The 24,385-nt window shown below is 43.8% G+C and overlaps 2 protein-coding genes across 4 annotated transcripts in view; one reads left to right on the forward strand and one right to left on the reverse strand.

Moving 5' to 3' along the window:
- igf2bp2a (insulin-like growth factor 2 mRNA binding protein 2a) overlaps nucleotides 1–9,142 on the forward strand; it is a 59,907-nt gene extending 50,765 nt beyond the window's left edge. Inside the window, exons 8-16 of one of the 3 annotated variants that reach the window (XM_035409569.1) lie at nucleotides 54–176; nucleotides 1,221–1,356; nucleotides 2,773–2,907; nucleotides 3,183–3,251; nucleotides 4,056–4,175; nucleotides 5,063–5,137; nucleotides 5,349–5,480; nucleotides 5,588–5,701; nucleotides 6,803–9,142. In XM_035409569.1, coding sequence (XP_035265460.1) covers nucleotides 54–176; nucleotides 1,221–1,356; nucleotides 2,773–2,907; nucleotides 3,183–3,251; nucleotides 4,056–4,175; nucleotides 5,063–5,137; nucleotides 5,349–5,480; nucleotides 5,588–5,701; nucleotides 6,803–6,898 — 1,000 coding nt within the window. In that variant the 3' untranslated portion in view covers nucleotides 6,899–9,142. The other 2 variants (XM_035409570.1, XM_035409571.1) reach the window with 2 other exon arrangements.
- Nucleotides 9,143–13,347: 4,205 nt separating this feature from the next.
- On the reverse strand, nucleotides 13,348–24,324 carry LOC118223162 (transmembrane protein 41A-B-like). The gene is made up of 5 exons (XM_035409372.1): nucleotides 23,894–24,324; nucleotides 19,016–19,166; nucleotides 17,665–17,826; nucleotides 16,399–16,537; nucleotides 13,348–15,562 (listed from the first exon to the last, which is right to left on the reverse strand). Exons 1-5 carry the CDS (start codon nucleotides 24,052–24,054, stop codon nucleotides 15,342–15,344), a joined length of 834 nt encoding a protein of 277 aa, XP_035265263.1. The 5' UTR covers nucleotides 24,055–24,324; the 3' UTR covers nucleotides 13,348–15,341.
- Nucleotides 24,325–24,385: the final 61 nt, after the last annotated feature.

The raw sequence follows: 24,385 nt of genomic DNA on the forward strand, positions 1-24,385 counted from the left end.
CCCCCTTCAATGACTTGTGGTCTCCGTGGCTGAATTCTTTTTTGTCCCCCCAGTGCTGAAGAGATCCCTCTGAAAATCCTGGCCCACAACAGTCTCGTGGGGCGGCTAATTGGGAAGGAGGGCAGGAATCTGAAAAAGATCGAGCAGGAGACTGGGACCAAAATCACCATATCCTCGTAAGTGCGCTGCCCTGTCCCCGTCCCCTTACATCACATCCTGTCTCATCCCACCTGCAGCCTGCCACTGAGCTTCTCCAGAGAGATGCAAGCCCGCTGTCAGAGCAGAGGACTGTGGGTAATCACAGGAAAGCGTGCTTCACTATAGTATGCTATTGACTCTTTTAATATTAACTTGGAGATATGGTGCATGGATCATTTCTTACAAAACCACGAAAATTTCACAATACTCATCAGTTGCCTGCATAAACACAGTAATGACTCCGCAAGCATATTTTGTACAAAAATGAAAGACATTCATTTGTATTGCGTCCTCAGTTACGGGCCTGGATAAAGTCAATTTAACTGAGCGAGTCCATTGCACCGCTCCACCGAAATGATGGCTGAATGGAGCTATAATCTGATATGCGGTCATATAGGATTGTCTTTCTGTTCTCTCTGCTACAGCTCATTCAGCACAGCCACATGTGCTGGCATTTTCCTGGCTCTGTCCATTACCGCTCTGAATTAAGCAATTGATTGCAGAATCTTTTGCTCCTGAGAGCGTTAGTCGGAACATGTTGATTACAACAATTTAATGGTCTGTGTTCCCCAATCCTTTCCATTCAGAGTAATGAATTACTCACGTCTGTGTAGGTCCGCTCATAATGACCGCAAGAGAGCAGAAGATAGAGAGAAACCCATCGCTCACAGTCACATCTGCATGTCTTGAGTGATCCTGCGGAGATTCTCTGTGATCGTGTGGTTCTGTGAGGTCCAGCAATCGGCAGGAATGAGTTCCTGTGGAGTCGTGACTCCCCAGCACTGCTCTGGCATCGTTTGATCATGCCTGATCTGTCCGGGTTTATCGGCGCTTGAAGGTGCCTGGAGTGAGGCGACCGGGGCCGGGGTCGGCCACAGGTGTGCGGGAGGGGAGGGGCGGAGTTTGGGGAGGGCAGCAGGAGCTTGGGGAGCGTTTGCTCCCGCTGTCATTCGACGCCCTTGATGCCCGTCTCCGTCCCTCCCCCCCTAAGTGGTGTAATAGACTTTGCACCCCCCCCCCAGCTTACAGGACCTGACCATTTACAACCCGGAGCGGACCATCACGGTGAAGGGGGGCGTGGAGGCCTGCTGCAAGGCGGAGGCGGACATCATGCGCAAGCTGAGGGAGGCCTACGAGAACGACGTCGCTGCTATTAACGTGAGCCGGGTGGGCGGGGCTACGGGGGTCAGGTGGGCGGGGCTACGGGGGTCGGGTGGGCGGGGCTACGGGGGTCGGGTGGGCGGGGTTACGGGGGCCCGGGGGGGGAGGCAGGTCCGATGGGCGCCGTGGCGACCGCGCGCTTCCCCGAGGAGACGCGAACGGACGAGAGGAGGGCTCTGCGGGCGGAGCAGCTGACGGCTGTGCCAGTCACTTGGGGTATCAAGTGCCCATTGTGGTGCGGCGCATCGGCTGCGCCAGGCTGCGGATCGCGTGTCTTATCTGATGCGGTTCTTCCTGACTCACCACCCCCCTCTCCGCTGCGCTGGCGGGGAGACGTGGCCGCTGTTCCCGGCACGCTCATTCCACACCCGGCTCTCCGCAGATAACGGCAGCGTCACCGGCCCCGGGGGGGGATGAGTGATGCCGCATTCTTTCCGTTTGCTTCATCCGTCCTCCAGTCTGTGCGGACGACCGTAGACAGCGCAGCCTGAAGGCATTCGCACAAAAGGCCGAATTTATATACACATGACTACGGCTTTAATTATGCCCGTAAAACTGCCTCCGTCAGACAGTCATTTCTCTTTAAATGAGCTTTCTGTGCTGGTGTGGCCTGTCATTGTTCACAGGGTGATTTGCTTCAGTCGAAAGTCCCGCCTCTTCCTTTATGTTAAGCAGCGGGCTGTGCCTCTGGGCTATTTCCTGTTAACAGGAGTGTTCCAGGCATAGAGCGTACATAGAAACTGGAGAGGGTAGGAGGGGCTGGGCAGTGAAGCCTAGGAAGTAACGGGAAACAGCCTCTACTGCGCATGCTTGAGGGCAAAAGTGCTTGCTGCCCATTGAATTCAGTGTAGAAATCCAAGGTGATTTAACAACCAAGGAAAACCTCATCGGTCCATTTTTTATCATCATAAATTTCGTCATGTGCAACAGTTTCTGAAACGTTGGTTGTTTTGGTCGAGAAGTGTTGGGAAAATATTTATTAAAACGTGCATATTTTATTATATAATGCATATTTATCGGCAAGCTTAATGGTAGTCCATCGCATTTCAAAATACCATTGAGGAGGTTTTATTTGGCCTTCAAAAGTCTGATATCCCCATTTCGCTTTAATGGGAGCTTCGGTATTTATCCCTCAACACGTGCAGTACAGGCTTACTGCCGGGACCTCACAAGTTTAGGGTAATTGAAGGCGTGCTCTCCTGTCTAGTTAAATATGCATGTCTATGGTTCCAGGTCTGGATTTTCTGAAAACTACGGTGTAGGGATGTAACATTCTAAAGTTCTTAGCGCCATCTAGCAGATAACGTAGTGTATTACAGTACGTGGCATGATGTCGTGATGTCGGAGGAAATGTGCTGTTCCTGTTTGCTGTGATTCTGATTGACAGGTGACTTTTTCTTGATTCTCACGCAGCAACAGACCAACCTTATCCCTGGTCTGAACCTGAACGCTCTAGGCATCTTTTCCACCGGCCTGTCGGTCCTGCCCCCGGTAGCGGCACCCCGAGGAGCAGCGCCTGCGCCCGCTGCTGGATACAGCCCCTTTATAGTGAGTGCACCCTCTGCTGGCTGTGACCAGTAACGCACCCGTAACCAAACGCTTCCAAGCGCAAGTCAGTCCTGTGTGAACAGATAGGGAGCTTTTGGGAGGGATGGAGACATGCATGGTGGAATGACAGTACAGGTAATCGTAGAGAGGATAGTCGAAGCGACAGAGAGGATGGAAAGATACAGGAAGGGATGAAGACAGGGTTTTTGTTCAGTGACTGAAGGTGAGTGCTTTGGTTGTTGAAAACTCTGACCAAAATCCCTATGTCACTCCAGAGTCACTCGTCGCATGTTGGAAGCCTGTACGGGGTCCCGCCTACCAGCGTCATTTCCCACCAGCACTCAGTAAGTCCCCATCCCATTACCTCCTGTCTGCACATCAGTTTATGATACACGTCATGTAAGTGTAACACAGAGAGCAAGCGTACGTGTAGATTCTCCATTTGTCTTATTGTAGAATACATTTTATTGAGTTTCAGGGCAATCTTCTCTAAGACAAAGGCTAACATTTCAGGGGAAATGTACAAATGTCAGTTTGTCATAGTCACGGCTTCAAATGCAATCCAACAGCGCCCTCTGGCGGTGCTGTTTTGTCATGACTCTGGAAGGATGTGATCTGAAAATGGAAACACATTGAATGGAGGCTTTGATAGGGGTGTTTTCTGTGGGAAAAGGTTTGTCGCTCGTTTCTCTGGCATTGTGCTGTTTGGCTGAAGAGAGGACATTTTGGAGTTATTACAGCTCAGATCTCATTGTGTAAACACCTTTTACTGCTATATTGTGAACAGACCACTTCCCCTCCTCACTGGTCTATAACTTCCTGCAGTTTACACTTAATCACATCCTTTTCTTATTGTTCAAACACAAAGTGTGTGTGTGTGTGTGCGTGTGTATATGCATCTGGGTTTGTACGTGTGTGCGCGCATATGTGTGTGTGTGTGCGCATATGTGTCTGGGTGCGCACGTGTGCCTGCATGTCTGTAAGTCTGTCCTTCTGTCTGTATGTATGTATGTATGTGTGTGTGTATGTATGTCTGTAAGTCTGTATGTATGTATGTGTGTATGTATGTGAGCCTGTAACTCTGTCTTTCTGTCTGTATGTATGTACATACATGTACGTGCCTACTCATAACTGTAATCCGTGTGTAGCAGGCTCCTGAACAGGAGGTAGTGTACCTCTTTATCCCGACTCAGGCCGTGGGTGCGCTCATCGGAAAGAAGGGGCAGCACATCAAGCAGCTAGCCCGCTTTGCTGGTGCCTCCATTAAGGTAGGCCTCGCCTGCAGTCTGTCCCTTCCACACAAACAGGAGTAACAGAGGTAGTGGTAGCTGGGCCTGCAGGTGGACCCATTGAGCCCAATGAGAAAGGCGCTGTCTCCCCACAAGCCTGTGTACATAAGGGTGCGAGGGGCTGGCACCCTCATGGAGGCACTTTCAGCGCTGATACCGCCATCAGACCTGCCTCTGAAGAAAGACATAGCTCAGCCCATAGGTCACCAAATCTTTCACCAAGAGATCACATACCTGCCTTCCTGGACTGAAATATTTTACTGGAGCTCTCAGTGTGTGGTTTATGACTTTGTGTTTTACTAACTGGCCAGTGTTGGATTCAAATAGCTAACTAACAGCAAGATACAGGATAGTAACTAGTAACTACAGAAGAAATGTCTGTTTGCATGGGACTTGGCTTGCTCCATTGCATTATATTACATTACAGGTATTTAGCAGATGCTCGTACACAACTTTTTACATAGAATTTCTGTTGTATCTATTTATACAGCAGGATATATACTGAAGCAATGCAGGTGAAGTACCTTGCTCAAGGGTGCAACAGCAGTGTCCTACCCAGGAATCAAAACTGTGACCTTTAGGTTACAAGACCAGTTCCTTACCCGTTATACTATAGCATGAAGGCCTCAACCTGGGGATGTATTGATCACCCAGTCCGCGGACTTGCTCGGTTTGATCCTTGTAACTTGATGCTTGTAACTTTTTACTCCAGGGGGTGGGTATTAGCTTGCCTTTCTGTGATTGGATAACAATGGTTAGAGTGTAATGTGGTTTTCCTCCAGAGGGTACAGGCTTTCACGGTCAGGGTCAGATTAAATCAGCGCAGTCTTAATGGGGTTGCCGATGAAGACTTTGTGCATTTCCAGATTGCCCCCGCAGAAACTCCTGACGTCCCTGAAAGAATGGTGATCATCACTGGACCCCCTGAGGCCCAGTTTAAGGTGAAGCCTCTTCTGTACTTCCTGTGTTTTTTCTGAAGCGGTACGCCTCTGCCCTCGCAGGTTAGGGCAATACCACATGAGAGACAAGAGGCCTGTGGATGTCTCGGGGGTAGGGGTAGCTTTGTAATTGCTAACAGAACACGGCCTTTCGCAGGCCGTGTGAGCAAGTGCTGCTTGTAATTGAGTTTCTGTACTGCTGTTTTGTGAACAGGCTCAAGGCAGGATCTTTGGGAAATTGAAAGAGGAGAACTTCTTCACAGCAAAGGAAGAGGTGAAACTGGAGACGCACATCAAAGTCCCCTCGACTGCGGCCGGACGGGTCATAGGCAAGGGCGGCAAAACGGTGCGTGCGAAGGCCGCGATTGGCCGCAGCTCGACGGCTTTCTCACGGAGGGAAGGGGAGGAGGGGAAAGGACTCGGCTCAGCAGTGCTCAATGTCTCCCCCTGCAGGTTAACGAGCTGCAGAATCTAACCAGCGCTGAGGTCATTGTGCCGCGGGACCAAACTCCAGATGAGAATGATGAGGTCTTTGTAAAAATTATCGGGCATTTCTTTGCCAGTCAGGTAAGGGCTATGGACAACGTGACTCATTCGTTTATACACTTGTGTTTGTTTTTGTGGTCTGTTCAGAGACCAAGTATGCAAGTGCTGTTTCACGGCCATGAAATGTAGTCAGATAGCACAGTTTAATACATTAGTAATGGCACACGCAAGTATATAGAGACGGTGCAGTACACTGCCTCTCTTAGTGAGCCTTCAGAATAGGCTTCTCTCTCTCTGTGCATTTTACGCATGTCTCCAACACAAACATGTTTGTCACGCCAGCGTGATACCCCTGGGAGGGAGATGCGACAGTGCCGGGGAACACCGCATGGAGAGAGAGAGACCGCACCCACGCAAACATGAAATCAAATAAACGGACGTCTTCACTCTTCCCCCTCACAATTTCCAAAAGAAATAAGCTAAAATAACAAAGACAAAAATAACCGACTCTACAAAACAACTTTTCAGTCTTTTACATTCTGGAACCTTCTCCTCTCTCTCAGGTTGCATTTTTCCCCAGTCACAGACACCTACTGGGAAGAAACCACACTTTAAATACCGGGATTAATTATTGATGCACTCCAGGTGTGTGTGCCTACTTAAATAGTAGGCGTGGTCCTCCGATTGCCCTGAGCCTCTCCCACAAACCGAGCCCTGCCACAATGTTATTAGTGTTGTGGGCTAAAGCGTGAAGGCTATGTGTGTGTACTACAGACCAGACTGCTCTAAGGAATGTGCTCCTAAATTTCTCTGGTGCTGTCTGCCCCATCTGTTAATAATTAACAATCTTCTGATTCCAGCTTTGCCTTAATTAGGCTTTTTATTGCTCTTCAAGAAAAATGTTTACAAACGCTCTGTGTTTTTTGGAACAGGGTAGAATTGCAGATGTTCTGAACAGATATAAAACAGGAATACTTCTTTTTTATAATGTTTTATTTGTTCTTTTTTAAGCCAAAGTTCTGTAATTGCTAAAAAAAAGTTGCTTTTTTAGGAGAAATGCATTGGTGTCACCTTGAACCTATCACAATAATATTTTTCTGTTCACCACTGAAGTACTCATGTGCTCACTTGTAATTGAGCACGTCCCATATTAGAGCTGTTCTCCCTGTCTCGATTCCGTAGACAGCGCAGAGAAAGATCAGAGAGATTATACAGCAAGTGAAACAGTCGGAACAGAAGCATCAGCAGGGAGCTCCCACGCCGCACCACTCCAAGTGACCACCAGAGCGGCCCCAGCGAGCATCAGCGATCAACAGCCGATGAATGTAGCCCTTCCAACCGGGGAGAGACCGAGGGGGCGGACCAGTGGCACGGGGAACAAAACCAAAGAACTTTATCGAGGAATGTGTGAGCCAAAGGCTGCCAGTTCAGAGAGGGCGAGAGGAGGGGGGGGAAAGTGTAAAGGTGACATTTGTAAAAGCAAAATAGGGAGAGGACAAAAAGGCCAAGACATGGTACCTGCTATCTCTACTTACACAGTAAAGAGTTGACTTGCCCTGACTAACATAGGCCTAATGGAAATAGTAAAAGAGAAAAACTGTGTTAATGAATGTTTACAATGACGGGCAGGAATGGAGGGAACTTTGGACAGGGTGAGGGGTCGTGGTTGAAAGGAAATTTTTTTTAGACTGTTTTGACATTCAGATTGATATGCTTAGCAGTATTAATATATATTAGAAACTATACATACATACATACATGAGTACAGTGAGCTCCATAATGTTTGGTACAAAGACCTGTTATTTTTTTCTTGATTTGGTTCTGTGCTCCTCAATTTTAGAATTTTGAATCAAAGTGCACATTTTCAGCTTTTATTAAAGGCTATTTTTATACACTTTGGTTTTACTATGTAGAGTTAAGTTAAGCCATTATGAGGCTGAGAAATAAGAAAACAAAAGTCAGCTGCACTGGCAAAACCTTAGGCCTATAGAACACTGTTGGACTCAGTAATTGCAAAGGGCCTGGTAGACCAAGGAAGACCTCTGCAGTTGATGATTGAAGCATTCTAACCATAACGAAGAAAGACTCCTGAACACTTGTCCAACAGGTCAGAAACACTCTTCAGAAGGCAGGCGTGCACGTGTTTAGTAACTAAAGTCCACAGAATTCACAAACAGAGCTACAGAGGCTACACTGCAAGATGTCAACCACTAGTTAGTTGCAAAAACATGATAGCCAGTTTCAGTTTGCTAAGAAGTACCTAAAAGTGCCTGATGTAACTGCTAATAGACAGAAGCATATTATCTGTTCAAGTTCAAGCAAATGCCTCTGAACTCATTGGACGGTTCTTCATCTAACAGCAAGACAGAGAACATACTCAGCACCTGGTGATGTCTATGAGTCACAGACTTCAGGCAGTCATTGATGCAAAGGATATGCAACATTATGTCTCAGAAATTATGTCCTGAAATGGGGGGACTATTTATAAAAAAGTGCTGTAATTTCTACTTGGTGAAACTAAAATGTATAAAATACCCTTAAATAAAAGCTGAAAATATGCACTTTAACCATATGTGAAGTGTTTGATCACTAATCTAAAAGTATAGAGCCAAATCAACAAAAAATATGTCTTTTTTTTTGTTCCGAACATTATGGAGCTCACTGTATATGGGGAGAACAACATTAATGCTATAACAATATAATAAAAATAAGGAACTATATATAAACATATACATATAAATGAGGAGAACAAAGTCTGTTTTGTCGTAGACTAAAGTGGGCTTTTTAGACTTGAACTGAAGTGTTCCAACGTGGGCAGTAGAGGACACAGCCAGCCATTTAAACACAGACAGAAAAAGTAGGAAATGTTCATAGTCTTAGTGGATTGTTGTGAATCTTTGTCACGGAACCTGTGTGTGTGCCAACACAAGGGAGACAGTCCCTCTCATGTCTTTTTGCTTAACCTCACTTACGTTTCTCACTGTCTCTTAGCTTCCATTTCCTTCATGACTTTCAGTTTTTTTCAGTGTAATTTTCACTTTTCAATTTTGACAGAATGTCACTGAGCAGCGTTCTGATAGCAACTTCCACTTTGGTCAGAAAGATGATTACCGGAATAATATGAAAATGGTACAATACGTATACACATACACATGCGTGTATTGTGTAGGGACATGAGATTGAAAGCAATTTCCAAAATTACAGCCAAGAGAGAAAATAGACAGAAAAAAAGAAAAATATACTGCAGTAAAACAAAGATGTTAAGTTGGTGCAACTTTGTTTGATAAGGAGCAGTTTTAGCAGAATGTGCACCGCAAACACTGCCTTGTACTTTGCATTGAAGTGAAAAATGACTAGAAACTGTGACGTACGTACGTGTACAGCAGGGGGCGCAGTAGTGTAAACGTGGTCTGTGTTGCCACACGACTGCGCCTGGCTTTAAACCTCTCCATCAGGGAGCATTCTAAAATGGCGTGACAGCTGTGAATGTACGATATGCAGCCTTTAAAAAAAAAAAAAAAAGTTCCTCTGCCGTGTCCAGCGACTCTCGTCAGCAGACGGTATCGTTTTCTTTCTTTCTTCCCATCCTGATCGGCGGTTTTGCTGGACACGCAGGCGCGTTTGGTACTTTAGTGCTTTACATTCATGACCATGGAAGCTTTCAGCCTTAACAGTCAGCCTGGCGTCGCGGGCAGAGACGTCACAGAAACATCGCAGCGAGCTCTTTCACCCCGTGAGCTTCGGCTTAGCCTCACCTTCCAGAACCTTCATTATCAGCATCGATACACGCGACTCTCGCTCTGTGTGTGTGCGTGTGTGTGTGCATGTGTGTGTGTGTGTGTGTGTGTGTGTGCATGCATGCATGCATGTGTGTGTGTGCGTGCTTGTGAGTGTGTGTGTGTGTGCGCGTGTGTGCGCGTGCATGCGTGCGTGTATATATTTATATATATTAAAAGAGAGGATTACTATTTATGAATATATTTTTCCTATTTTGTGACGAAAACTGATAAGAAAAATCAAGAAAATTTTTTAAGAGATATTTTGTTTAATTGGAGATTAAACATGTTGCATTGAAGGGAAGTGTTTTATTTGGAACACGGGAATATGACTAATGGTAATGTAAATGATCAATTCCAAATAATGAGAACAAGAAGCAAATCCCAGCATTACTTTGGTCAGGATGTGAACGGTGCGCATGTGAGTGTTGTGATCTACCTCAGGTCTGTCTTTCATTCCCCGTTTCCACATTTTGTATGCCTTGTAAACGAATAGTTTTGAACATTTTTTTATTTTTAATAAAAAAATTATTTAAAAAAAAAAACAAGGAAAAAAGAATTAGTCTAAACTTTCAGGGTTACCCTACTTATTTTGGGAGACTGGGTGTCCAAGCAGCTCAAATTGTGTTGTTGTTATCAGTCACTTGGCTGGACATCTTGACCTCAGTTAGTCTGATGGTTATTTTTGCTGAATGAATTGTGGAGGGTGGAAGTTCATGGGTTGTGAATGCAAATGTGTCTGTATCTTGATCAAAGGAAAAAAATGCACCCAAAAAGTTTAAACATGAAAAATACAACCGTGAAAATAGAGGCAATTGTACCAGCAGACTGCAAGTCCAAGTTTCTTTACTGCAAATGTTCTGTAAAAATGTATCAGAAATAGTATATCAAAAAGAAATTTGAGTATGACTCTAAATAGAGTCAGGTACGATGTGTTTGGAGAAGAGGTGGAAAGCTACAGAAATGCACAGGCAGGTTGCTGAACAAAATGTAATGGTCTAGTCTTCTCTGTAGTATGTTACAGTTGTAGATGAGACTAGCTGTCACTGTGTATGGGGGAAAGAACTATATCTGTAAACATGTATAATAGAGTCACTAATGCACTAATGCATTGAGTTCATTTTTTCTGTGTTCACCTGCGTTCTGAGAGACAGGAATTAAAGAATGTCTTTGGCTTCATTCATGGTCTATGGAATCTGAACTGTTCAGCTCTTTCGTTAAACAATTCTCTCATCCACCTTCTATGCTACTGATGTGCTGTAAATGTGTTTTACCTCTCAGAAGCCAAGCCTGGCTACCTTTCAGTTTGAGTGACTTAATAAATTTAGCACAGTTGACAACTTTAGAACAGAGAGGATTGCTCTTGTGTCTTGCAGAGAAACGTCAGCAGAGGAGAACATAGGTGGTGTTGGAGGTTTCGTTCAGCAGTGGTCAAGACTTCCTCCTTTCTGTGATGTGCACTTGGCCCCTAATTTGTGTCTCTCTAGTATGGGGGGGGGGTGCTGATTGGGTGAATGGTCAGAGGGTTTAACTCCTGGCCAAGGGATTTGTAAATTGTGTTTTGTTGTCCTTTGAGGACCTCATTGGCTATGCAATGGCTATGCTCTTTGTTCAGTGTCTATTCAGTTCATCCACCTACAGGAAAAGCATACAACACAATGGATGTGCATTCACAGGTCAGCCCTGTCAAAATTGAAGAATAGGGGAGGGAGTGAGGGCTAAAATGGTGCATACCTTTGTAAAAATACAATATATCTGCTTTGAGAGTCACTCATAAACATTCTCAGTAAGACAGGCAGATTCTCTGATTGTTGAGGACGCTGAAATCTTACACGAGTTAAAACGGCAAGAGAATTCCGCTTTGAGAAGGGATTTCCATCTGTGTTACTGTGGAGCTGCCGTGTTAAGGAGTGTTAAGGAGCACCTGCTTTTTTCTAGCCACTGTTCACAGGAACTGGAGCAAACTCTCCAGAGCACTGATTAGCGTAGCTTGACACGATCAAAGAGTCCCACGTGACTGAGAACTGAAATGACTCTTTGTTGAATGTATTTTCAGTTTATCGACACCTCGCCATGCTGTGCTGTATGAAGTGATCTGAAAATGCAACGCCTGAACCATGCCTACAATCAGGCAGAAAGAACTGTCTGCCATCCTCTAGAACTAACTTGATTCAGGAGGCCACGCTGTTTCCCGTGGGCTACTGAAGGCAGGGTGATGATTGACAGGTGTATCTCAGGTGAACATGTCTGAAGTGTGATTGCGATTGGAGATCAGCACTGAGCCTGTCTGGAGGATTCTGGCAGTTTTGGCCGAACAAATGCGTATGAGCACTGGGCTGATATTTGGTGGTTTTAAACTTTTCCTGCAATGGATTTTGGATTTTTATAGTTTTTAGAGATTTTTTCAGTACAACGTTCAACAGAACTTTTGATATAGAATGTTGAATTACATTTTTTCCACCCTGGTTGAAGGATAGGTTTGCTTTTTTGACACTCTGCTATAATGTAGCATTTCAGAAGAATAGTTTAGTTTATTCTGATTGGCTCCTCTCTGGGCTCAGCTAAGCTAAAGGTTGGGTACGATTGTAATGAGTTTTATGAGCATGTGCTCAGTGCTCTGGTAATACTGGTTCGCTGTGAGGAGTGATGGGAGTGTGGCACCATGTGGAAAGAAGTTCATTTGCGTTGTCCATAATGAGGCCCTGTCTGAGCCTTTAGTGAAGGACAAACCCACCAGAGCATTGGGCTTTTGTGGACTGCACTGTCAGAGGAGGTGGAGCATCTTTGTTTGTGTATCCTTGCCTCATCCACACCTCTCCTCATTTCTTCAGTGAAGATGTAGAATGGAACTGTGCACAAGCTGCAGGCTTGCTTGCAGGTGCACTAAAACAATGTGAAGTTTAGCCTGATACATGCCTTGATAGAAAGCTGATGTCAGGTGACACCAGGGTCCTGGAAGGATGAGCCTTGTCCTGTGGTGGTGGATCACAGAGGCTGTATTATCGTGATGTAGCTTATCACGCATCCTTTACCGAGTCCATCTCTTTTAGCGTGTGGGGTCCAGGGCGGCGTCGGCCATTTTCAAGTTTTTAGCACGACTTAGCTGAGGAGCCAACGCACACCTTCCTGGTTGCTTTTCTTACCGGACAAAGAAGCGAGAACGTTGCACGAGACGTGACTGTGAAAAGGACCTTCTGCTTCACACTTCAGCTGTAGTTTAGGCGAGATCCCATTCCTCAGTGCAATTTTCACCACTGCAGTTTTCCTTTGATGTTTTCAGCACCTGGGTGAGAATCTCACATTTCTCCAGTCTACCATGTATCACCTGAGCCGGAATGACAGAGTCATCCTGGTCCCTCTGGTCATAGCTGTGTTTTTGTTTTGAATGTGGGTGAACTGTACTGCCGACCAACCTAGATACGAGCAATAAAGTCTTGAGAAGATGGTTTGCTTTGTCAGGTTTTCTATTTTGTCTGTTTGTTTTCTTTGCATGGGTTGGGGGGGGGGGGGGGGGGAGCGGGTATTTTGTTTTTTTTGACCTTGAAAATCTTTACACTCACGCTTACTCTGGATTTATGATTGAACATTCTAACTACTTCACGTTTCAGAGCGGTCTACACAGATTACATGAACTGAACTTACGAGAATAAACAAACTGCTTTAAACCGATGCGGTTTAATGCAGTGTCTCCATTCCATAGAGATTCACTCTGTCAGCTGCCTTGTGAAGCTATGACAGTGAAAAAAAAATCTTATGCCCTTATGCAATTTGATGTGATGTCAATTAAGCTGACAGTGTATTTTGTGTTTTAATTGTTCTGGGTAATGAAGTAGAAACATTAAGTGTGTTTAATGTGTCTTTATTCTTAATCTGTATTGCAATGTAGCAATGGCTACATTCAGCAGGATGTGGGATAATTCCTCAGGAACAGAATATACAACAAAGAAGACGTACTTTGACATTTTTAATATAAAAGCACCACAGTACATGTAAACAAATGCAGTAGGACTTGGCTTTGTGCGCCCGAAAGGTTTGCCAGACAGCGTGTGCCAAGTGAACACTGGCAGAAACAACAGCGGAGATGATCCTCACACAGCTGAACGACTTAAGACTTTATGCACCGCTCACACAGCCAAACAAACCAGACCATTAACCAGACAAACAGAGAGAGATGAATGCTGAATCTGAGCGTGGTGCATCAGGAATCCAGATACTCTTGGTCAGAAGTGCACATGGAAAATTTTGGTTTTCAAGTGTTGCCTTTTCAATAATTGGCAACTATTTAATCCGTAACACTTATCGGAGATAGTTCTTTTTTTAAAAACATTAAGTAGGAGGAAGGAGATCAAAGTAAAAAAATACACATTTTCCAACCGGTTCACAGATCCCCTCAAAGCCCTCAGGGATCAGTGGACCCCCAGTTAAGAACCCCTGGTCTAGAGCATTTTAAAATACATTCAGAGGTGCCATGGCAACATACGTTTGGCAAAAAAAATGTCAAAAGTGCATACAATTAATGTCCACCCAGGAGGAGTTACAGGGACATTCTACACTGGCATAATAAATATACTTAATACAAAACTACAATTGTTATATATTTTCACAAGCTTGCAATGCCGCCTTCATACATTTTCAGTGCAATTTGTATGAGTGCAATACATCTGTTCTCATTCAAAAGATTAAAAAACATTTCAGGAAATGTATCTTTCACATTGGCACTAGTAAATGCCATGTATGGTGCTGTTGCTATAGTAACAAAAGTGAGTATTTAAAAACACACAAAATTCCAAATCCACAGTTTAGGCAAGACATATAACGCCACATCCACACATAGTAACAATATAGGTAGGCACATGAAAGCCACATCCACTCAGAAAAGTATATGCAGAGCAATACCCTTAAAGCAAATCTTGGAAAAACTGAAATCCTTCTACCTCATCTACGTGACACTTCAAAGTTTGTAAAAATCTCGACTTACACAAAGGCTGCCTGGAAGCATGTCTGTGCATCCTATATATCAGGGATCAGCAACTTACGGTCCTTGAGGACCGAGAACGGCTGGTTTTCCACCCTCCCTTTGACTGGGAGTCAGGTGTGAAGACAGTCTGGCCAATCAGTAGCACTAATTACCCGGGAGAAAAGAAAACCAGGGCTGGATTTGGATTCGAGGGCCAGAGTTGATGATCCCTGCTATATATTCTGAAGCTAAATGAACAATGTTCTGTACTCAACCAGAAGGCAGTCAAGGCTTAGGTGGATGGGCTTGTCCTCTGAGTTAGTCATGCAGTTGTACCACTGCAGTAAAACAGGGAATGAATCAAGACGTACATTAAGGCACCTGGCTGATCACCGTTTCACCAAAATCCCACAATCCCAGTGTGTGGCCGTGACTACAATGTGGACGCTGGAGTGGTTGAACGCATATCCCGTGGGACCTATGGGACAATGTCGAGGTCAGCAGACACACTGAGAGACGAAGGAGTTTGATTTCACAGAAACTGACAATCGATAGTCGGCATAGACAGCTCGCTCACACACACACACACACACACACACACAGTTTTGTCTGTAGATAAATTCCTGTATAACAAATCTCATCCTGATCTTCCTGCTGTCTCCAGACTGAAAAGATACACAATACCAAGCTCAGCAGTATTACCACGGTGCAAAACACAGAACGGTAATCAGACGCAAATCTGCCCTTTCAGAATAGCAGTCCCAGGACTGAACAGCACTATCACTCCTCACAGTAAACATGGTAATTATCAATATACGACTGAAACGGTTTGAAAAAGAAAAAAAAAGAAGCAATTTTCAAGACAGTTCAACCCTGTTTCCTGTCTAACTCTGTGGTCGAGGCCTCTCGGTAGATTTGTTATTAAGACGTTCTTCGGACCGCCCTCCTCAAACTGAGGCACCGCGAGGGGGGGCTGCGCAGCGGGGGGTCACTGGGTCTTCTTGTCCGGGGCGTGTCCGTTGGGCTCCAGGCCGTCCAGTTTGAGGCGGGCGTGGCTGTAGCGCTGGATCAGCGCCCCGGGCAGCAGGGCGGCGCAGGCGATGGCCAGCAGCTGCAGCAGCGTTCCCCAGGAGAAGATGTCGTCCATGGAGGAGATCTCCGACAAGATGGCGCCCGTGTGCACGCAGATCAAGTTGTACGGGATCAGGCCTTCGGAGGAGAGAGACAAACCCGCGCTGTTTATCGAGTCATTTAGCGGGCACTCCGTTCCGGCCTGTAGTTCTGACAGTCATAACGCTGTACGAAGCGCAAAGCGAACAGAACACACAAAACAAACCACAAAGTACCACAAGAGGGGGAGCCACGTATTGTATGCAATTGTGTTGTTGCAATACGGCATACGCTTTTGCAAGTTTATGGAAGACAAACGTGGAGTTGCGAGGGTTGATAGGAGTATATTTGAGGCAGAAGGTTTACTTGCTGGTTACCAGAGTGAAAGTAATATACCAGAGTGAATCGGTGTTTTCAATGAAAATATATAGCCTTCATTTGAGAAATGGGATTCATCCTGTCAGTTGAATTAGGGATTGAACATTTAGTAAGGGTAGGAATTTAAAATTTAGAATTTCTAATTTTTGAAAAAATAAGCTGCAGCTCACTGATGTTTTAGTGTTTTTATATAAACTTCTTAACTTGCTCAATGACGTTTTAGTATTTTTGAAGAGAGTAACAGACATGCTTGCTGATGTTATTCTCTTTTTGAAGAGGGTACCAGACATGCTCCCTGATGTTTTAGTCTTTTTTGAAGAGGGTACCCGACATGCTTGCTGATGTTTTAGCCTTTTTTGAAGAGGGTACCGGACATGCTCGCTGATGTTTTAGTCTTTAGAGTGGGGGTACCAGATATGCTCACTGATGTTTTAGTCTTTAGAGTGGGGGTACCAGACATGCTCACTGATGTTTTAGTCTTTTTTGAAGAGGGTACCAGACATGCTTGCTGATGTTTTAGTCTTTTCAGATCTAGTTGCAGTGATGCACACGCTCACCGATGAAGACTGTGAGGAAGAACATGTTGATGGGGATGTTGAGGATAGGGGACGTGACATTTAGGAACCAGTTAGGAGTCATAGGGAAAAATCTTAGGAAGAGCAGAAAGAAAAACAGACTACTCCGGTTTTCTTCAACCTGAGGAAGAGTAGACAGGGGAACAGAGAAAGAGTGGCAGGTGGTAAGTGAAGGAGACAGAGAGAGAGATAGAGAATGAGGAGAGTTCAGCTCATGTTACATAATTAACATAAACCTTAGTTCTTCTACTCAGGTCCTCAAGGACAAGAACATGCCAGGATTTCATTAGAACTAAATCCGAATTAAATCTAGTAGCTGAATAACAAGACTTATGAAGCAAAGAAACACGCAAAACCTGCTGGACGTAGGCGTAGGAATTCACAGTACGACATTACTCAGATGCTGTTACCGTTACAGAAGACACATTTCATGCTACTGTTGTCAAATCAATTAATTCACAAAGGAAATGAGCCTATGTTATACGTGCTGTAGCAGAACAGGGGCATTGTCACACAAGCCTATTCTGCAAATACATAATACTAAAGCACTCCTTCTATAATGGTTTTAAAGTAACCAAGCCAACAATAAAATAAGATATTGCATTAGATTCCATAGTTTTAGCTTTAGATATATAAACTACATGGAGATTTATCATACTTGCATTGTTCATACGCTGTTGATTTTCAACATAAGGCAAAGGTAGCGAACATTTAGCCGCAGTTAAGGCTCCTATAATTCTGGCAAAACCTTATAAAACACCTGTGAGAGAAATATATAATTGGGTTAAATCAGTAAAAGGCAGAACCTCTCTCTCTCAAAACAACTATCTACAACCATGTTAACAAGAAAATCCCATTTTAATTATGACACTTGAAAATGTGAAAGTGAAGTACTTCTCTTCCGATCCTTCATACATAAACAAAAATAAACTACAATGTGTGAGTTCAACAGGTTGCCACTGATCTGATTAAAGTGTCCACAAAATAATGTTAAGGTTGAAAATGCCTCTTTCAGACTAGATGAGAATGATCAGGATTTTATTCCTACAGATGAAGACATGCTTCTATTTTGGTAACCTATAAAGCCAAATTCAATGTAAACTACAGCAGAGGAGAGATAGAAGGGAGGAAATGTAGAGAGCAGTGAGAGGAGACCCCTTCACCCCACTAAACCACCCAGATTCTCTGTACAGGTACAGCACAGCTGGGATGGAGGACTGGGTGTATGGTTGGAGGATGGTCACATACCTTCCTCTGCAGTACGGCCACTTTGTCTGGGAACAACCGCACTATGTAGTGTTTCCCAAAGGTGCGGGACAGGAAGTAGCAGTTAGTGGAGCCCACAGTGGTGAGCAGGCAAGCAATGAACAAGCCCTGCCATGGACCAAACAGCGCCCCCGCAAGCATGTTCTGTGAAGGAAGAGAAGGAACAGTCCTAAGCCAAAGCAAACGACCACAGGTAAATTTTAATAATTACTGCAGCCGGTAGCCATGATGCTTGTCTGCGGTGAACTTGAAAATGGTTACAGCCCCTCTCATGAGCTGAAGTGTGACCATAATTACCCAGTATATTACAGCAGAGTGCTGCGCACGTGACATACAGTAGCAATGGGCTTTTTATATCCTGAACTGCCAATGTATTCAATTTAAATGTTACAAGTCCTGGAGTTCTAACTTTCAACCCTCTACACAGACCTAATGGTGTCTAATGAGTATCCCTCTGAGACAAAGGGTGATCCCCACTCATCTGTGGGTAGGCCATGTTAATGCAGGGAGGCCTGCCAAGCACACATGTGGACGCTCCACTTCACACACACTTTCAGCACACGTGGGGACGTTCCTCTTCACACACTCTTTCAGCACATGAGGGGACGTTTCTCTTCAGCACATGTGGGGACGTTCCTCTTCACACACACTTTCAGGACCTTAAGAACATGAGCCCTCACATACTTCCAACACCCACGAGGACATTAACCCTCACACAGATTTATGTGTCGGTGTGCAGGTGTGTTATAGAGAGAGTAATGCTGTATTCACCTGCATCATGGTAGACAGTAAACCGAATGTCAGTAGTGGACGAGAGCACAATGTTAAAATTTTGTCAGGACGGTAAAGGCTGTTGATTGCAGTGGTAGACTGCTCTTGCCATTGGAATTTAAAATAGTTTCACTTTATCGTTCTATTTAACAGAATTCCAAACTGGATATGGCACAAAACAACACAAAAACACAGCCTGTAAATGGAAAACGAGAAATGAATTTTGTTGCCTTTTTTCCTAACATAGAAAAAGAGCGGTACCAACAGCAATCAAAAAATGGCCTGTATTATGTCACTAAGCAACATCACCATAGCAATGTATATTTTATTTGTCCTGCCTTTTTTGTCTCCGTACCACCCCAGTAGTTCAGTTGCTGCCATCTACCGAGATCCTTGTGATTGCAGCATAAATACGAGAGCATGAGTGAGTGACAGAGAGTGAATGTGAGAGGAAAAAGTGTGATAGAATATGTGTGAGGGAGAAAGAATGTGATAGAAAGACAAACAGAGAAAGAGAGTAAAATAAAAGAAAGAAAAAGAGACGATATGCGTGGGCACTCACCAGAAATGATGACCCAGGGATGGCGAAGGACTGCTTGTAGAGGTAGGCGCTGCAGAAGAGCAGCAGCACATATTCTTTGTGCTCCGTCTTGTAGAACTGTAGCGTCTCCGCCAGCTCCCTCAGCTCCTCCAGGTCAGACGGAAACTTCAGACTGGAGAGAAACACAACAGAACAACAGACAGGAAACAAAATGGACAGCTTCATCAGACAAACAAGCGATTGAAAGCACATTGAGAATGGATATGCTGCAACTTAAAATATAAACGATCACAAAAGAGTTTGACAGATGATTGTTACATGCTAATGATAAACTGTCCAAACTCGACAGAACAGCAGTATTCCTGTGGTATTGTACACATGACCACTATCCTTGTTATCCTTGAAACACTGCTGGAAATACTGTAGCTTCTGCAAGAAAGGATAATAGCTCCACAATCATGCCATACTAATACTCTAAAAATAATTAGTGAATCATTTTAAATGATTAACTAATTTCAGTGGTAAATAGCTTTACAACTGAAGTAAAATTACTTTATTTACTATTTTTAAAATTAAAGTTAAAATGTATAAATTAATGAAATTCTGAAAAAAGCAACAAAAGAGCTAAATCAAAGTGAACAAAGCAATGAAATGTTATGCGGAGGCTGCTTAAGGGGTTTTCTGTGTGTTCAAAACTGTCGCAGTGTGGCTCCAGGGGGGTATTTCACAAAGCAGGATTACTGAGTTAGCCGGATAACTGCGCTGAGCAAAACCTGGAAAAGCTTTCTACTTCAGTCCATGTTCCAGATTTGGGAGGGTTCCGGGTTTTACTCAGTGGAGTTATCCAGCTAACTCAGTAATCCTGCTTCATGAAACAGGGCCCAGGTTTGCACATAGAAAACCTATGAAATAGAAATGAAATCACTTCAGGAGGTTTAAAATATATATCCTTTGAAACAAGGAAAATGGGTATTTTTTTGTCCATTTTCCAAGGATTCAATGTCAGTTATTATGCCTCTTGTCATCTCACCCTAACTGGAAAAGGCCAGCTCACTGAAACCACAGCCACATTCAGACGCAAATTCTGCCACTGATTCGAGAGGCGGTGGCAAGGTCCGGTTTCAATCCGAGTCTGTGCGGCTCAACCATGCGGCGCGGCACGGCGCCTTAGCCAAATGAACCCCTCAGCAGCCCGCGAAAATCATTCCCAAGCACCGCAGGAACCACAAAGGTGTCCGTGCTGTAGCGCTATGCTGAGAGACAGGGCTAGCTCAACATAATTGAGTAAATACAATTATTGATTTCAGCTGCAAGTCAAAGGGACATGTTTATTATAGCCCTTGCGCAAATGAGTTTAGTATCATGTTTGTACGCAAGGGAAATGTTTCTGAGTGTCCACTAAGATGTGGCAACGTGGCAGAGGGGCTTTCCAACGCAAGAGGGAATGAAATGTGATCAGGCCAGAAATAGACGGGGCTTCACTGGCGGTTCTTCCAGAAGGGAAACATTAAAATCCTCTGCCGGTGTACACTGATGAAACTCCGCTGTAATGTTATCTGGGGGTGTTATTTAAGGTGATGTTTAGAGGCTACAGCTGAGCCACGTGTTCCTCTCTCATTGGTCAATGCTCCCAGGCCATGTGACCTGTCACTGGTGATCACCGTGAGGGTGTTTTCACAGGTTTTATTCCGCTTACACATGCTGAGTGAGGGACATGCAGTCTCTTCCCTCAGGGGGAGCAACCACACACATTAGCCAAATGACTAATAATACATGTGGTAACATCACTGCATTACGGACTGCATTCATTTAGACTGTTTTGAATATATAAAAATTACAACATTAAAATGAACTGCTGAGCAGTGTCCGAATACCTCAAAACATATAGCTTGCCTAATCAATGTAACTATTGACTATTTTAAAAGCCATGCTGGCCTGCTATCTAGCTAGCTGGACTAATGTTATTTAGTGGACACAGCATGTGGTAGATTGCTAGCTAGACTTAACTGTGTTCATCCTTCCTTGTACAAATCATTGGCATAGTTACAATAATAAATAGACTGCTAGCTAGCCATGTCAGTTTGAGACAGATAAATAATTACCAACACAGATGTCAACATCCAGTAAGCATACAATCTAAGACCACTGTAAATTTTGTTCATTTGAGAGTCTACAGCTATCAGCACCAGCAGCAGATGGGATACAGCCGGTGACGGCTGCCTAGTTTGTTACTCCTGTAAAAGAACCGTTAGCAGAGATGTTGGTATGTTCGCTTTAAATTTCAGAAATTGTTGAACTTATACATAGACTGCTATCCATTAATACAAAAACGATTATTTTCCATTTACCGTTCTGATTATATTACAGATGTACATTGGGCATTTAACAACACTGTGAAAATGTCCCTCCTTAATTTCAGTCATTAGGCAGCATTTTCAAAAAGCCAAGGCTTAACTCATAGCCAGGATTGAGTTAGAGTGAAAAAAAAAAACGCATACAAACTGCACCACCCCATTTGGGCATAAAACAGAAATCTGACACCTTGCATCTCTAAGATCTTCTTAAGTCTTCTTAGGTCACAGACTACAGGACTGCATGGTTGACCTATCAGTCACACTGGCCATGTGACACTTCCTAAACCCCTGGCATTCTCAGTGCATTTCAGTTAGCTATATCCCTTTAACTGGTCAGAGAGCGTGGCCAGCTCACATACGACGAGGAACCGCCCTCTGGCTTCCAGCCTGCGCCTCATCAGCAGGACATGTGGAGAAACTGGCGTGAGAGATGGAGATCCCCTCCCTGACCTACAAGTTGTGCAGGTGTTGCTGAAAATTTAGAAACGGGAGAAGACGGTGAATGGCAAAATTTCCCTCTGGCCTGATCTGATTTCTCCACGAGAGCTCGATGTAGCCATTTTGCCAGATAGTGAAGACGTGGACCAATAGAATAACACCACATCATTGCACAGACCCCAGAAGAGTTTGCTTATTTTCATGTGTGTCTATTGGTTACCCTCTGGAAAATTCCTAAAGCTGATTGGTTGACAAAATGACACGGCCACAACCCAGCACAAACAAATAGGGCCTTTATTCTTCTTCCCTGTGCACTGTGGTAGTTCAGAGTTACGCTCACAAATAATTATTTCTACACCATTGTGAAAAAGAGAATACTTACAGACTAACCTTCTCATTAAATGGAACAATTCTGGATATATAGCTCATTCTTACTCTCAACCTTCAGCCACCATTAAGGGACATGTAAGGTATTCTTGTGATCACATAGACTTGAGTATTACTCCACTCCAAAATACATATCACATAGCAGCCTTATTCCCAGACTAAGCCATAGCGCTAGCAAGATCATTTCATCATATTTCTTGTTAGTCTCACAATAAAAAGAAAAAAAAAAAAAAAAAAAAAAAAAAAACTTGTGCATCAATCAGCAAACTTTTTTGGGCGAATGTGACCGTTCACAGTGGGTTTCAATGAAAGTAAATAATACATTTTCTGACAGAATAGGGACACTATGCCAAAATCACACAGGTATGGCTCCTAGGCTAATCACACAGAGTTTTCAAGAGTATTTATTCTGCCAGAAATTAGCCTGGTAGAGCATTTAGTCCAAGAACGATATCAGAGAGGTTGTCCTAGTTTTGTCACAATGCTTGCCTGAGGGCAAAGGGGCCAAGTGAAAGGGAAAGAGGTCAGTTTTCAGCCCCAATGACAGGAAGTCACATCATCCAGAATCAAGTGACATTGACGTGTAATACTCGCAAGGACACCACTGACGGAAATGCTCTTTAAGAAAACTGAACACTCATGTATACCTGAGGTCTGTTAATAAATTTACAGAATAAAACCTTTAAGAATTAAACAGACACTTCCATGCTTGCTGAATTTGGCAGACACGTGCAATTTCATAGGTATGATCTTAATTTATTTATTGGTTTATTGTCAAACACAAAACCAACCACCACCTGGCTCCTACTGTATTAATTGCATTCAATTGGTGCTTTCTTTAGAAATTTGATTTAAAACCAATCACATTTCAATCTATCATTTAACTTTACTCCGGCTGAGCTGCCGCACTTTTTGAATAAACATGCACTTTCATCCATCCATCATAATTCAGTGCCTACGAGCTACATTTTTTACAGCCATTTGTCCAATACTCATTTTATTGAGAACTACATACATAAAATCCAGCGATTCTGTTCTCCTGCATTGTAGCTGTTCTTGTTAAGAAAGAGTAGTATGTAGGCTACATTTGCTGTAAAACAGCATTATATGAAAAGTATTAGTCATAGGAGTTGTCGGAATTTAAGGTAGCCTATAGTCTGGCTATGGTCATGACGGAGCTGTGGGGTCTTCTCATTTTATTCCCTTTAATTTACACAGAGAGCCTTTACAATCTTAACATTGCTCAATAACTGCTGAAACAGATTTTATTCAATTCACTAATATTGGTCCAATATGATTTTGTCTGGAACATAACCCAGTTTTAAAAACTAGCACAATCATTCAAAACCCTAGACACAGCAAATAGGCTGAGCTTTAGTCTACCACCAAGCAGGCAACGTTAGTAGAGTCACCGCGAGCTGACAAGGCGAGAGAGACGTACGTGGGTCATTCCGGGTGAAATAAACATAAATAGACAACGATCTATCCTACATGTCCCTAAACAAGTTACTTAATATGAAGTCAGTGTCACTTTTATCCAAACACAAGTTAAATTAATGAATGTGGGTAGTATAGCACTACAGGCTATAACAAATACGCTCACAATCAGTATTCGGCCAATTCTGGTTGGCTATCAAGAATGAATTCCACAATATCGGAGCAAAGTAGATTGAGCTCCTTCCAAATATTTTACATTTGGAAAATAATTAAGTTACGATACCTGTATTCTTCTACATTCATGTCGTTCTCCAAGTTGTCGTCAGACTTTTCGCCTTCATCTTCCCGGCGATGTCGCTGTCCAAGCGGAAGGTTACAGGACAGAATGTATAGATAAAATGTGGCGGCGGCGACAACAAGAATTAAACCATAAATTGACCGCATGGTCCGGAATGAAAGCACTACAAATCAGTGGCAATAGCCTACAATAAACGCTGACGTTCTGGAAAGTAAAGCTCCTTCAGCACCACCTCTCAGTTGTGGACGAAACTTGTGTACTAAAACCGGGGAACACTACGACCGCTTCAATAGCTCTCCCAAAACTACGCATAAAAACTTCGACACACACATAGCATCATGCATACCGCGGCAGGCCTAATTTGACAGTCTGACCGCATGTGAGAGTGTCATGCAATGGAAACTTTTCGCAGGTGGTCGCTCTCTCTGTTTAGGTACATTCATGACGGACACGTGAACGGATTAACGTTAATTCATA

Source organism: Anguilla anguilla, chromosome 3 (genome assembly GCF_013347855.1).
Source record: "Anguilla anguilla isolate fAngAng1 chromosome 3, fAngAng1.pri, whole genome shotgun sequence".
Lineage (NCBI taxonomy): Eukaryota > Metazoa > Chordata > Actinopteri > Anguilliformes > Anguillidae > Anguilla > Anguilla anguilla.

What these genes read in the sequence shown, in the direction of transcription:
- LOC118223162 (XM_035409372.1), bottom strand. Translation starts at nt 24,054, where the DNA reads ATGCGGTCAATTTATGGTTTAATTCTTGTTGTCGCCGCCGCCACATTT. An exon ending in TGGCCGTACTGCAGAGGAAG is followed by an intron (nt 16,538 to 17,664) that starts GTATGTGACCAT and finishes ACTCTTCCTCAG; the next exon opens with GTTGAAGAAAACCGGAGTAG. An exon ending in CTTCCTCACAGTCTTCATCG is followed by an intron (nt 15,563 to 16,398) that starts GTGAGCGTGTGC and finishes TCTCCTCCGAAG; the next exon opens with GCCTGATCCCGTACAACTTG.